This window comes from Hydra viridissima, unplaced genomic scaffold (assembly GCF_058129835.1).
Source record: "Hydra viridissima isolate aposymbiotic clone 2 unplaced genomic scaffold, HvirCarnegie_v1 scaffold_17, whole genome shotgun sequence".
NCBI lineage: Eukaryota > Metazoa > Cnidaria > Hydrozoa > Anthoathecata > Hydridae > Hydra > Hydra viridissima.
The window spans coordinates 2,725,259-2,739,861 of record NW_028324316.1 but is presented as its reverse complement, the minus strand read 5'-3'; the positions used below and the strand labels follow the sequence as shown (position 1 = coordinate 2,739,861).

The following is a 14,603-nucleotide window of genomic DNA, read 5'->3' as shown; positions in this document are numbered from 1 at the left end:
TTTACCCAGAGGATGTGAATGTAATGTTTTAAACTGTTACATTTTATATATGCTTGAATTGCTTTGTTAAATTATGCTTAAATAATGATTAAGGAAGGATCTGCTTGGAATCTTCTACAGAATTTTAAATTTATTTTCACAAATTATCACTTCAGTTTACATGCTCTGTATATTCCAGAAAATACTCAAGTAAATTACTTAACAACCATTCTAATGAATTAAATCTTGGTTATAATATTTCATTTAATTAAAGAATTTTTCACAGTAATTAAGATGCTGGAGCTTGTTGCTATTACTGTGATTGCTGTTGTGGTTGCTTTTGTGGTTGCCTTTGTACTTGTTAATCGCAAAAAATACGAAATAGTTGGATATGTTTCTAGTATACGAACCCATCCGTTGAAATCAGCTAAACCGATAAAACTCCAGCATGCTACCGTTACTAACCTTGGAATCGAGTTTGACAGGTGTATTTGTTTTCACTAGTTTTTGTATGTTTTCTTCCGGGTTTTTTTTTTTTTACTCATTTTTTTAGTTAGCAGTTTTTTAACTTGTAAAATTTGTTACTAGGCAATTCATTATTCTTAACGAATATGATACAATGATGACGCTGCGTAAGTTTCCAACATTTGTCCTGATAAGACAAACGATAACTAATGATGCTATTGTTCTTGAAGCAGATGGTATGGAAAATCTTAGACTTCCTTTACACATGCTAAAATCCGATGGCGATCATACTACTAGTATCAAGTAAGGCAATAAATTAGTCAAAGTTCATTTAAAGGTTCTTAAGTTAAGATATTTGCTATAATGTCCTCTACTAAAGTACTGGTTTTTTTTACGCATTTTTAAATTATTGGCCAATTACCTGCAAAATAAACAATCAACTTTTTTAAAGGGTGTTTGGTATATCGACTGAAGGTGTCCACGTTTCTGAGGATGCTGATATTTGGTTCCAAAAATTTTTTCAACTCGACGGTTGCAAATTATATTGCTTTCCAAAAGATGGGCGACCTCGTTTCACTCAAGATAAAGGTGCTCCTCAGAAGAATTTCTCTAATGAGCAAGACACGGTGAGCATTGGTAAAAATATTAAATTATAAGTTTAGAAATTTATTCCTTAAAAAGTTACCTAAATTAAGTTTCTATTTTATGAATAACCTAGAGGAAAAAAATTACGAGAATAAAGAGGGTCTTTCAATCTGGTCTGCCGTTTGATGGAAGTCAAAAAAAAAATTTTACTGACTTTTTATTTTTTTAAAGATCATTTAAAGTTACCTTTGATTAATTCATCATTAAATCATTTAGAGTTACCTTTGATTAATTCATCGTCTCTAAAAGTTATAATGGATATAAAAGTTTTGTAATTGACCCTATCAACTTCATATTTTCTTCACTTTTTATATTATTAACTTCGTATTTATCATTTTATATTAACTGTTATAACATAAAGTGATTTATATGAATTTCTCATGTTATGTTTTATACAGTTATTCTGATGCACAAAAAAATGAAATGAAATGTTAACTTTTAGTTGATGTTTGCTGATGGCTGTCCACTTCTAGTGCTGTCTGAGTCTACTGTAGAATGGTTAAATGAAAGTTTGAACGAGCCAGTCACTATAGATAACTTTCGGCCTAACATTGTGGTTACTGGATGCAAACCTCAGAGCGAAGTAAGAGAATTTCGAATTTAATAACAACTAATTTTTTTTTAACGAGAAAACTTTTTCAAAATCCCTTTGAATGAATTGATCTCTGTTTTTTTTAGGGCGATTGGGACATGATTCAAATAGGAACTAGTCTGTTAAAAAATTTGTATCCGTGCACGAGGTAAAATTCCTTTATTACTTTAAAAATTTTGCTTCTGTTTCAGAAATATGAAAGTTATTGCGTTTTTTTTTTTAAAGGTGTGTTGCAACTACAGTAAATCCATGCTCTGGCACTTTGAACCCCGACCGTGAACCGTTAAAAACAATAGAAAGGTCTTAGTTCTATGGAATTGTTTTTTGTTGTTGTTGTTGTTTTTAAACCTATTAGAATTGTTTTTTTAAGGTTTTTTTTTTTTTTTTTAGGATAAATGCCGCCTCGAAAGAAAAATATCCAGATTTTGTTGGGAAGCCTGTATTTGGTTTTAACTATGGCGTAAGAAAAGAAGGGAAAATCAAAGTTGGAGATCCTGTGTACAGAGTCTCATAGAAATTTCAAATATTTTTGTAAACTTAAGTTAAGAATTGTTATTAAAACAAATATTTGTGATCTTTCAACTTCTTTCCCGTTAAACAAGCAATCTAAGGATTAAAGAAAAAACCAAGGGGAGGAGGGCTTTAAAATATGTGTTAAGTTTAAGTGTATGAACCGTAAATTTAAAATGTCAAGTTTTAAAGCGTGATATCCGTGAAATTAACATTTTTAGTAAGTATCGGCGGACAGTGGCTCAAAATAAGAAAAAAATGACAAGAAAAAACCCTCACAACTTCTTTGTATTTTTATTTAGTTAAAATATAATTTAAGTAAAAGTCTATTTTTAATTTGAATATAATCATTTGGCTGTATTTCAAATATATTTAAAAAAGGAGAGCTGAATTTTTGTTTAAATTTAAAGAATTTTCTAAAATAAAATAGAACATTAATATAATATTATTACAAGAAACCTAACGCGATAATTGTGTCAAAGCAATAAGAAAATAAAACATTAAACTGTGTAGCAAAAAAAATATGCAAAATTAAAAGATTGTTTCTGATATTAAACATTTTATATATTGATGATTCTTAAAAACAATGACAAAAAAATTAGATCTTATCTCGAATATACATGAATAAGGAGGGGATAAGTAAAGATTGTGTAAGGATTCACTTAAGGAAATGAAAAAAACTTAAGAAATTAGCAAAGAAAACTTGAATAAAGTATAGGTTATTTTATTTTAACTATATTTATTCCGAAGGTAAAGAAGTACTAAAGTAATGCAATAGAAGTTATGATACATTTATAGAAAAAAAATATCAACGGTTTCAAAAAAAATCTTAGACCATTAAAAGTTATGATTTTGGATTTGGAAGTCCCCAAAAACATTGGAAAGGAGGGGGGGGGTCCCTTGGTGACTGAAGAAAAAGAGAAAAAAAAAACAAACAGCTGGTTTAGATCATGAAGCTCTATGTTTAGCTTTTACAAGAAGTGCAAATGTTGCAAACTAAAATGATAAAGTTTAAATTTTTTTTAAAAAAATATGTTTAATGCTTTAAAGATCAAAAAAGTTAAAAAGACTGTGGATAAAATCTTCCCCTTAAAATGAGTGTAGAGGAAGCTATTGCATTAAAAATAACACTGATCTCAGCGATAGAAAATATTGAATGAGAGAAACTCTTGTACACAATATACACATTTGTCTCATCTTGCACATTAATTTAGTGGAAAGATTTTAATGCTACTTTTTTTGAGATTTCTCAAAAGTGTACTCTTCAAAATATGTTATCCTACACTGTTAATCAAGTTTCTGAAATAACTGATATACCAGAATGTGGTCAAGATGACAAAATATTTGGAGTTCTATATGCAAAGATCGGTTTGGTGGTTAATCGAGGCAAAGTATTAATGAGGTGAAGTATGACACAAACAAAACACAATTAAAAAACTTAAGTATAAAGAAAGTCTTTTCAGCACCACTCTCGTGCCTTAATTGCTTAAGGTAGGAAATGCTAAAACTTGGATAAACAAAAAATCTTCAAGTTGTCACTTTTGTAGACCTCTCTACTGCTATGTAAAAAAGAGTCAAAAAAATCAAATAACTATATTACAGGCATTTTGCAGAGTTATGAATATTGCAAAAAGAATGGTGACCTTTATTTTCAGCTATAAGATTGATTTTACAATAACACACTTACAGACATAAAATCCATTCAATCCTGCAATGTGTGCCAATCCCAAACCCAATCAAATGAACAATAATGATTCAGTAAAATTAAAAGCGGAAAATGAGCCTTGGAATTGGATATGTAAGCATCTTTTTATGTATGTTTTGTTTTTTCTTGCCTTGCCACTTGTAATTTTAGGTTTGCACTACTGGATAAAGTGCTTGGAGTTTATTCTTCATTTGAGTTACAAAATGAAAATTAAAACGTTTAAGGTAAAAACAATTGAGGAGAAGCTATTTGTAAACTTATAAAAAAAAAAGAGTTTTAGTTGAACTTCAGAGGACGGTTAAGCCTATCTGTTGACATGCCTAAAGTTGGGTTAGGCAATAGCAATTATGATAATACTGCCAGAAAAGCATATAAAAATTATGAAGTTTTTTTCTGAAATTACTAAAGTTGTTGTGATATAATTAAAAGTTTGCATAACATTCTCATGACCATATCTTATAGATATACCATTAATAACAATCATTTTGGTTTATACTGCTACTGTAACAGCTAAATTTATAGTGAGTTTATAAGACTGATATGCTATGCCTCCTACTCTACGCATGCTGCTACTACATAGTTCTTCCATATCACATAAATTAATTTCGCCAACTGGGATATACTTGGAGTATGCTTTAGAGAAATAAAATAAACAGATAAGGTAATAAACAGATAAGAAATTCAATACACAGTAAAAATATCATTGCTAAACACTGATGAATCAAATGCATAACCTTCTTGTATGGTCAGATCCAAAAGTATCAAGCGTAATTTTTAGAAGGTATAAGAAAATTTCAAGGAAAACCATTATCAGATGAAGTTACTAAATTATTATAATTTAACGATTGAAACAAACAAAAAATCTTAAAGCTTTTTTCTATATAACAACACCCTTTAACAGCCATCGTTATACAATATAAAGCAGAGTAATGTATCAAATTTATCAAAAATTTTGTGTTTTGACTTAAGTATTCTAAAACTTTAACTAAAAATTATTTTTTACGCGCCTAACTTAACGCGCGCATAATAACGTATGTGCACAATATACGCGTTAAAAGTGCGCATAAAAATATTGTAATTAACAAATTTGAATTATTTGACCCAAAAAAAATATTATTTCAACATATAATACGGTTATCTATGAAGTTTGTCAAACTTTGTTGAGTTTTTACCGTTTTTTAATCATCATGAATCACGGTGGCGTTTGGTTTTTACTATTTTGAACGAATAGCGGCTAATATCGTACAAGCTTCTACATCAGTCATTTGAAACAAATTAACTATGTATATAGCTTACTATATCTACAAAGCGACAAGATTCCAGAAAAAAAATTTCTATTCCTCACATGCCTAATATTTTTTTTTTTTTGTTTTTTTTTTTCAATCTTTTAAGACATTCCACAGAATTGCTATTCGATCAAAACTGTTAAACTTATTTTTATAACAAGTTTAAAGTTAAAAGTTTATGAATTAATATAAACCTGTCGAGACAGGAACTTCGCTGCTTTAAACGCACAAAGTAATCTTAGTAAACTTCAGAATATCTTAAGCAATACTGATATTGAAGTTAGTTAATATTCGTTAAAAACGGAAAAACAAAGCGTTGATGCTAAATTTTTAGATTGAGGAAACTGTTTTGAATACTTTGGCACTCCATTTCTTGTCAATGGAAAAATTCTTAACATTTTACCACAGTTTTCTGAACAAAATATAATTTACTTGAATATTAAAACTTGGTTTTGTTGTTATTGACATCTTCAAGAAAATTAACTTTAAATCTGGCAAAATGTGATAAAATATTAAATAAGATCTTTTGCGTTTAGAAATAATGCAACACCAAAGTATTTAAACAACGATCGATCCGAACAATGCCAATGCCTGGATTAAAACTGTGTTCTAAAACATCACAAAATATCCAAATTTGTTTTGTGAATGCAAAAGTACTCGATATTTCTTAGGACATTTATCTTTGAGGAAGTGTTATTAATGGAGTATAGCTTTTTGCAAATTCTCTTGGGATTAAATATTTATAAATTGGCTCTTTTAAGAGTATTTTCCGTTACTAAACAAAGTTTTAAGTTCAAATTTTCTTATTTCATCATTAATGCTGTTTGATTAGCCGAGATGTTTGTATTTTGTTGACAAAATTCAAACATTTCGGCTAATCAAACGACATCAACCAAACACTTCAAAGTTATTCCAGAGAAAAATCAGAGTCCTTCATATATGGTGAGAATTTAAATGTTACTTCTACTTTTGAGAGAAATTAAAAAAATCAATAACTATACGCTATTTTCATTGCCGGAAAAGAAATTGAAAATGAAAAAAAATACTTAAAAGAAGAACCAAGAAATTTATTTAACCTTTCAGCCTTACCTGGCACCTTGTAGCACCTTACCTAGCACCTTGTAGCACCTACTTTTTTTGTCTAATTTGATCCAGATTGCGATGCAGCTTGTAGAAATTCATGATTTATACACCTTCTGTATATATGTATAATAATGCTGATTTTAACCGAAAAGGCAATCAATCGGAAACTATTTTTACATGTTATTTCCTAGCTTTTTTTTAGTTATCTTTAAGGCTCCTTAAATTTTATTGAGTTTTAGGTACAAACCTGTTTCGTACGAGTTTCTGAAGAACCTAAACGAAGCTATATAAAAGAAAATCCCTAGCTTAAAAAAATGTGTAAATTTGACAAAAGGGTATGAGTAACGCAATATTTTTTTTTTTTGGCTAGGAATGAGTAAAAAAAAAAAAAAAAAAAAAAAAAAAGAAGAGGTTAAAGTAAAATCAACACAAACTTCCTATTTTTGACAAAGTTTTTGTTTTTTCTACGCGTCAAATATCCAAGTTTTCTTTGTTAATTCAATAAAATTCAAGGTTCGAACTTTCTGGGAAAATCTATTAAATTTAGTACAAAGTCAAATATTTCTGAAATGTTATTTGCGTTGGAATATTGCGATGGTGTAAGGATGCGATGATCATATTATTGTAGGCTGTATTAATTAGTTATTAAAAAAAATGAATTGTAATAAAAAACGCCAACACAGAATTTTACTTCGAAAAACCTTAAGCAAAGCATTATATTTTGTAGTAACTAAAGACGTTTTATATAAAAAAATCTAACGAATCTAAAGTTTTTAAAGAATATAAATTTAAAGCGAGTGAATTTTAAAAAGAAATTTTAAAATCTTTTACAGGATATTGAGAATGTAGACCTTCTCTGAACATTCTTCGAATACTTTAATAAATACCTTATTTATTTATAGTTTAGTTTTTGTACAGATTACAAAGTTAGCATGAGGCTTATATATTACATTGCTTAGATGCGATGTTGTATTTACTTAAATCTGTCATATTTCTTGAACATCAAGTTACTTTAAAAAAAAAAAAAGAAAAAAAAAAATCGATAAGAAATTTTACCTCGAGTAAAAATAATTTCTGCCAAAATTCAGACAAAAATTGCCAGCAAACAAGAGCTCGAAGATGTTCTCCTTCAAAAAGGTACGAAATTTTCATTAAGTAAAATCTTGTTTCATATTGCGATTTTGTTGTGTAAAGAAAAATTCCTTACAAAAATGTAATCATGTTTCAGTAAGTTTTCTTTGACAAAATTTATTGTTCCGATCACCTTGCATCCTGTAGGTATCGAGTCCAAGATTAAGCCCTCAGCCGGGGAGTCCAAAGCCGCACACGGACAATTTATTTCAAGAGGAACTTAGGTTTTTAGAAGATTCGTATTCAAACTTAGTTGCTGATCTAAGACAATGCCAGCAGTCTAACTACGTTTTAACAGGTTTTTTTATAAAAAAAAACCCTTTTCTCTTGAGTATTTTACTTTCTTAGTTAAGAATTGTATAAAACGCTTCTTTTTTTTATTTTTAGGTGAATTGAGCCGCTCACAAGAGTTGAACATGAACGTTACTGATGAACTTCATGCGTGCCAACACGCAAACGCCATTTTAAGAGGAGAACTTCATAGGTTGGAAGTTGAAAACATGCACTTAAATGATAGCATTAAACTGTATGAAAAGCAAGCCAAGATTTGGAAAGCTGACAATAAGCATCTCGAAGACTCTCTGTTACAACATCAAAAAATTACAGCGTATATAAAATCTAAGTTTGAGACCTTAAAAGAAAAACTAGCAGAAGACTCGTTAAGCAGTAGTTTACTTAAGAACCCTGTAGAGGATATTGTCAACTTAATGAAAAGCTACACAGAAATAGAAAAACGTTCAATAAGTCCGGATGCTACGAGTAAAGAGTTGGAACTAAAAAAAACCTCAACAGAAAATCAATCACTCACGATATTAAATGAGACCCAAAACTCACAACATAAAAGAAATGAAACAGGGCCAACGTTTTCTAATGTAGATGTAACAATTACAACAAACGGTAAAAAAAGCGCAGTGTCGACAGAAAACGATTTAGAGTCAATAAATTCCTCTCCTAATAATTTGACGCACACTTTAAAATCACCTCAACTTGTACGATTTGATCAAACGGCAAAACAGTACCAATATAACACAATTCACTCTGATTCTCAAGTCAAAGGTAAAAATAAAATTGTACCCATTTTAATAGGCTACTTACGAAAGCAAATATAACTGAAAAAAAACTTTACTTTAAAGCAATAATACAGAAACGTAAAAAAGCTCTTTTCCAATTATTTCTTTTAGATGAATCTCCGCGTATTCAACGAACGCAAATCTCCGCGAAAAATCTCTGGGAAGTCTAAAATGTCTGTTTTGTAACACGAGCGTCATATCTCAAAGAAAAAATCCAAATGCCTTCTGTCGAAGAAAAACTGCGTTAAAACATCAAAAACTCGTTGTAGATCGTTTGATCTGAGTTATTGCATGAAGCGATTAGGACATCTCATTAAAACTGTTAAAACTTATTTGTATCAAGAATATAATTCTTTTAAAAATCAAAAGCGTTTTTTAAAGCTTTCGTCAAACCTTATTGGTGATTTCAAATCTTTCATCAAATTTTATTGGTGGCTTTTTCTCAACTGCTGAATATATAGTCGACACTTGGCGTGTAGTATTTTTATAGCTTCTTCAACTAATATATCGGGAGGTAGGGCGCCGGTGGATTCAACGGAATCTAATAGCACAATCAAAAAATATTTTAAAAAGTGGAATTTTTTAAATGTATGATATTTTCTTCCCAGAAATCGATATCCTCTTACATTTTTACTGTTACATGCTTCTAAAAGACTAGTAAGAAATCTGAATAGTAAGAAATAGTAAGAAATAGTAAGAAATCTGAATAGTAAGAAATAGTAAGAAATAGTAAGAAATCTGAATAGTAAGAAATAGTAAGAAATAGTAAGAAATCTGAATTTTTCTTCTGAATTGTCAAAACAATGATTAAGGAATAAAGCTGAAGTATTTTGTTAAATTCTGAGCTAAAAATTACGTCAGAAATCTTATTTTTTTAAAATATACGTGAAAATTTTTAATAGCAAATTCATTTGAAATTTATTCAATTGTTTAGGATAGAAGAGTACGTAAAAAGACTTACAAATAAAATGGTTGCGAACTTTTTCCAGCTTCACGATTTTTTTCAAAGTCTAAAATGTTATTCAAAATTTATGACCCAAAATTTTAAAAAAATTCCGCTAAAAATGAAAAAGTCAATTAATCAAAAAACTCACTTCATTTCGATATATTTCCCGCATTCCTGAATCTTTTCTGGGGTTAGCAACAATGGCTTTTATAATTCCTAAAGAGCGCATTCAAAAGTTCCTTAAGTAAAAGTCTACGTTATACAAGCATAAGCTTTTTATTGAAAAGGATCCAGTTTACAGTCCAGAAATGAAAATGACAATAACTTACCGTTAAAAACAAATAAAATTACTAAAATACCATTATCATTGATAGTTTTGATAACTCCTTTAGAAAAGCATTTAGCGAGAGTTTCAGCCAATTCACCAATCACAGGTTGAAGAATCGTGATTTGTGGTAATAAGCGATACGAAGCAGTAGCTAAGAAAAGATTGACATTTTTTTTTGTTTCAAAAAATATTCTTATTATTTTTATTTGAAAAGAAAATAAAGGAATGTGAAAATCAATGGTCATAGAATGGGTTGCGCACGTACCAACCGGACTGAACTTTGCATGGTCTTTACCAATACCTTTAACACAATGCATTCGAATATCAAGCTCTTGCCCAGGACGTAGCTTAGCTATTAAGATATCATCAAATACCGGACGAACAATGTTTGAACCAAACTGAATTTAAAATAAAAATTAAAAAAAAAAAAAAAAATTAAAAAATGTGAACAAATTCTATCTGTAAGTATATACCTATACAAATAAATTATTAGTAGAAAAACTAAAACTGTATTGCTCATAACAAAAGTAAAATGGGAAACTAAACAATGGCTTGTACTTTTTCTGCTTGTTTACCAATAGGAATCCATTTCATGTGCTTGGTCATTACTAAACATGGAAAATAAAACAACTATATAGGTAGAAAATTTAATGAATTATTTTAACACATTGACGGACAGTAGGAACAAACGAAGTTCGGAAATTAACACTATATATTTTTGTAATTTTTAGAATATTAGAAGTATAGTTTTACTTTTTCTGCTTAAACTTAATTTTGATTAATTCAGCACCTTTAATTAGGTTGCGGCTATTGCCGTCATGCCACATAATGAACTTTGCTTTGACGACTATAGACGCAATGTCCGTCAATGGACTAACAAAAAGAAATCATAAAAAATTTATGGAAATAAAAACAAAAACACTTTTGGTACTAATAAGTACCCTTAAAGGATTCACACTTAAATATACAAAAATATACATAAATACACATAAATACACATAAGTACACATAAATAGACATAATATACATAAATATGCATAAATATGCATAAATATGCATAAATATACACAAATATACATAGTTACACATTGAGGTTACACTTTATGATGCTAATGATTTTTAAAATTTTTTTTGGTACTACTCAGCAGTTTAAAAAAAAAATTCTAATACTTGATTAAAATGAGGTCAAGTTGAGATATACCTTTATTATTTAGGTAGAGAACATCAGGATCTGTGGCTTCAATTGGTGCTTTCGGATTTTTAGAACATTTTATCTTAAGTTCAAAAACAAGGTGAAGATTCTCATCTGCAGCTAATCGTTCTTCATCTACAGAAATTATAATTGATAATTATAAATGATAACTGTAACCCTTGACATTCAAATTTTATTATGATCATAAAAACAATAAATTTCAACCTGTGAGTTTAGATTCATCTTCAAGCTTAGCTGGAGGGAAGTTGAATTCACGTGGATCAGCAAATATTGGAATTAAACCAAGCCTATGTGCCAAAATCTACAAATACAGAGAATGTTTTTATTGAAAAAATCAAAAACTTTAAAGTATAAAGTTTTGTTATCATTTTATCAAACTTTGCTATCACATTTTATTACCCTGTTACAAATGCCAACAACTTTTTAAATTGAATAATGTGAAACAGTTTTAAGAAAAACTTCACAGTTTTAAGATAAACTATTACTAAGGTGTGTGAGAACCAGCTGTGTATCCTCTAAAATACGCAGGTTTTGAAATAACTAAAGAAATTTAATTACAGGATGGTATCTTCTGACTAAGATTCTAGCTAGATATTGGTCAAATTCAGAAAAAATGTTTTGTAAAGTTGACCACCATAAAAGTTAAAAAAATTTGATAGATTTTGTTTCTTAAATTTTTTAAAAGTTGACCACCATGATATTTACCACATCTGAAAGATGATGGTTCTTAAATACTTTTTTTTAAAAGTTGACCACCATGATATTTACATCATCTGATAGATGTTGGTTCTTAAATACATTTTTTCAATTTCTTTAAAGGTAACTGTACTTAACACTTGTAACCTCTCTCACCTGTTTCTATATGGCTCACCTCTCACATGCTTCTAAATGGCATATGATTAAAGCAGTTAAAATTTACTCTGCTTGCTTGAAATTTAAAAACTTAACTCATCCAATATAATGCAAAGACAAAAAAATCAACCAAAAAAAATAAAGATAAAAAAATAGCAAACATAAGATTAATATTAAAAACATAGATTAGTGTGGATGACAGAAAAAAATTAAAATAAAGTGTGGATAACAAAATAAAACAAAAAAAAAGTATATAAAAGTGAATAGAACTGTATAATTAAGACAAAAAACAAAGTTTTTTGTAGAGAAAATAAATAATAGAGAAAAAAAAAGGACAAACATGATTAACATGAAAATATAGAACCAATACATGAAGTACAAACTGTATATAAAAATAAACCGCTATTATTTTGTTTAATAACACAAAAAAAGAACACAAAAAAAAAATGTTTTTAGAAATTAAATAAGAAAATCTATATGAAGGAAGGTCAATGCTCATGTGCTAACAAAGAGAAATTGAATAACAAAAAAGCTGTTATCATATCAAAATAAAGCCAACAACTTAAATAAAATGAGAAACTTGTTCTAAAGATTATAAAATATTTTTAATGGTTTTATTAAAATTACTTTATTAAGTCACAAGTACTACAATGTATTGTAATTTTTGATACCTGATACTTGATGCATTAAAATCAAAATATTTAAGAGAATAAAAATTAACATACCTCATCTTGAACAATGGTAGTATTGTTGAATATAAAAACCTTTTCAATCGCCATTGTTGGAACCTTTACAAAAAAAGGCTTCCATTGTGTAGCATAACAAAAAGAGTGAAAAATTCTCAGGGGAATCACAAACATTCTAAATGTTTTACAAAGAAAAAAAGATCATAGAACCTCAGCAATCAGTATTCTTCTAAATGCATTTGCAATTGAGGCATCAATTCCAATCATATCAAACTCCATTTCATTTTGGTTAAGTTTAACAACTTCCACTCTAAAGTTCTATTTAAAAGGAACAAATTAGAAAATGACAACTAAACTATTATTAGACTTAGTTAAATAATATGAATACATTTCTGCATAATTTAGTGAGGAAAAAAAAGTGTCAGATAATTGATCAAAATGAAGTTTAATATGAAGATATTAACAAAATAATAGGCTTTTAAGATGACTATACATGATAGTATCATATAATGATAATACAGTGGAACACTTAAAAAAAAAATCCAAAAAAGCCATTAGCTGTTCTGAAATGAATTGATAACACTGATTCTAAATCTAACGTTCATTTTTGGCTGGCACTTATCAAAAAAAAACAAAAAACAAATATCAGATTCAAAATCAGCACTAAAGTTCAAAATGCATTTAATTAGTATTAATTTTTAACTGCTATGACTATGACTACTTGTATTCTCTTTTGATTGTTATTATTTTGAAGTTTTTATACTCAAATTTATTTTAGAGCAATTTCAATAAAGTAATAAATGAGCTTTATGAATGGAATTAAAGTAGGCATAAACTCCTGATGATATGAGAAAAACAACATAGTCATTCATCAGAAAAACATTCATGGGTTCTTCTTATGTGCTGCAGACAAACATAATACATCTATGTCCTGCATCAAGGCTGTACTTCTTCAAAATTGCAATGCTTTTCCATCAGTACCTGTTGCTTATTCTGCATTAATGCAAGAAAAATACAAAAACATAAAGAGAAATATGAAATGCACTCTTTACAATGAGAACAGTTGAGCCATCTGTGCAAATTAAAAAGTCATTGTAATCTTGATTGGTCATGAGCTGGGTTACACAAAGTATTGGTGTTTTCTTTGCTTGTGGGACAGCAGATACTGTTACACAAACCACTAAGACAGATTGGCTTTTGCACAATATTAATAATACAAATACTTTGATTACTTTCATACATAAAACCTGCTGGTTTTAAATGGGTCCCTACATGATGGACAGTTTTTAACACTAATACAAAATGAATTATTGAAAAAATAAAATTTGACAATTACTAAAAAAATACCTTTTTGAATTTATCAAAATTCCATGAGTCATCATATTCAGAATAGTTTCCAGGAAAAGCAGAACCAGCTGTCTAAAAAAATGATGCATTCAAATGAATATTTTTGTGTAAAGTATGAAATGTCCATCATAATTTGAACAATAAATTTAAAACATTAATTATATTTAAATAATTAATAAAGTAGTATTAGCATTTAAAAATAAAAACAAATTATTTTAGCTTAATTAAATCTAGCAAATCTAAAGATGTTGTTTTTTTATTATTATTTTAGATGCTTTTTTACCAAGTCTCTAGTTGGTGTGGATAGTTACTAGTGAGAATTTTTGAGAAATTATCAAGAGATAAGTTCTTTAGCGTTATTTTAGTATAGCCGTTCATATCATTATTTTAAATTCATAATTTGCTAGGTTTATGGTTAACTTCTGCATGTATTAAAAATGATGTACTTAGCTAACTTTTTGAGTGCAGTTTTTTAAGTTTAATTTATAATAAAAAAAACTTTAGTAAACACCAATAAATTAGTACAATAAATTAGTATAATTATCATAGAGATCAAAATCAAAAAAACCTATTACGTTAATGACGGAAAATTCTTCTAATTTAACTTTATTTCTAATATCTTCAATTAGGGGATTCATTTTGGTTTTCTGTAGATTTATGCATTTAATTAGTGCCGTTTTAATCCAAGATTGTGGCGATTATATTAGTACTCAGTTCACCAAATTTATTCCTCAGAAATGGACACTAAGTTAACTCAGCCAATCA

The 14,603-nt window shown here is 28.5% G+C and overlaps 3 protein-coding genes across 6 annotated transcripts; 2 read left to right on the top strand and 1 right to left on the bottom strand.

Moving 5' to 3' along the window:
- The first annotated feature begins 146 nt into the window (after window positions 1–146).
- LOC149877075 (mitochondrial amidoxime reducing component 2-like) lies at window positions 147–2,246 on the top strand. 2 transcript variants are annotated; one of them, XR_016448396.1, is made up of 7 exons: window positions 147–464; window positions 568–747; window positions 896–1,080; window positions 1,532–1,672; window positions 1,768–1,829; window positions 1,907–1,981; window positions 2,072–2,246. XR_016448396.1 is itself a non-coding variant. In XM_090074675.1 (7 exons), the coding sequence occupies exons 1-7, from the start codon at window positions 274–276 to the stop codon at window positions 2,193–2,195; spliced, it is 948 nt and encodes a 315-aa protein (XP_089930801.1). In that variant the 5' UTR covers window positions 149–273; the 3' UTR covers window positions 2,196–2,246. The 2 variants fall into 2 exon arrangements, 1 of the variants encoding a protein (XP_089930801.1); XM_090074675.1 differs by having other exon boundaries at window positions 149–464; window positions 896–1,070.
- Window positions 2,247–5,995: 3,749 nt separating this feature from the next.
- Window positions 5,996–8,834, top strand: LOC149877074 (uncharacterized). 3 transcript variants are annotated; one of them, XM_090074568.1, is made up of 4 exons: window positions 5,996–6,124; window positions 7,544–7,694; window positions 7,784–8,452; window positions 8,578–8,834. In XM_090074568.1, the coding sequence occupies exons 1-4, from the start codon at window positions 6,122–6,124 to the stop codon at window positions 8,634–8,636; spliced, it is 882 nt and encodes a 293-aa protein (XP_089930694.1). In that variant the 5' UTR covers window positions 5,996–6,121; the 3' UTR covers window positions 8,637–8,834. The 3 variants fall into 3 exon arrangements, with proteins under 3 accessions (XP_089930694.1, XP_089930695.1, XP_089930693.1); XM_090074567.1 differs by lacking the exon at window positions 5,996–6,124 and adding an exon at window positions 7,244–7,402; XM_090074569.1 differs by lacking the exon at window positions 7,544–7,694 and having other exon boundaries at window positions 6,005–6,124.
- Window positions 8,474–14,555, bottom strand: LOC145183818 (DNA-directed RNA polymerases I and III subunit RPAC1-like). The gene is made up of 12 exons (XM_090074566.1): window positions 14,414–14,555; window positions 13,839–13,910; window positions 12,702–12,809; window positions 12,531–12,593; window positions 11,158–11,254; window positions 10,942–11,067; window positions 10,299–10,348; window positions 10,006–10,138; window positions 9,772–9,891; window positions 9,561–9,628; window positions 9,428–9,476; window positions 8,474–9,007 (listed from the first exon to the last, which is right to left on the bottom strand). Exons 1-12 carry the CDS (start codon window positions 14,474–14,476, stop codon window positions 8,892–8,894), a joined length of 1,065 nt encoding a protein of 354 aa, XP_089930692.1. The 5' UTR covers window positions 14,477–14,555; the 3' UTR covers window positions 8,474–8,891.
- Window positions 14,556–14,603: the final 48 nt, after the last annotated feature.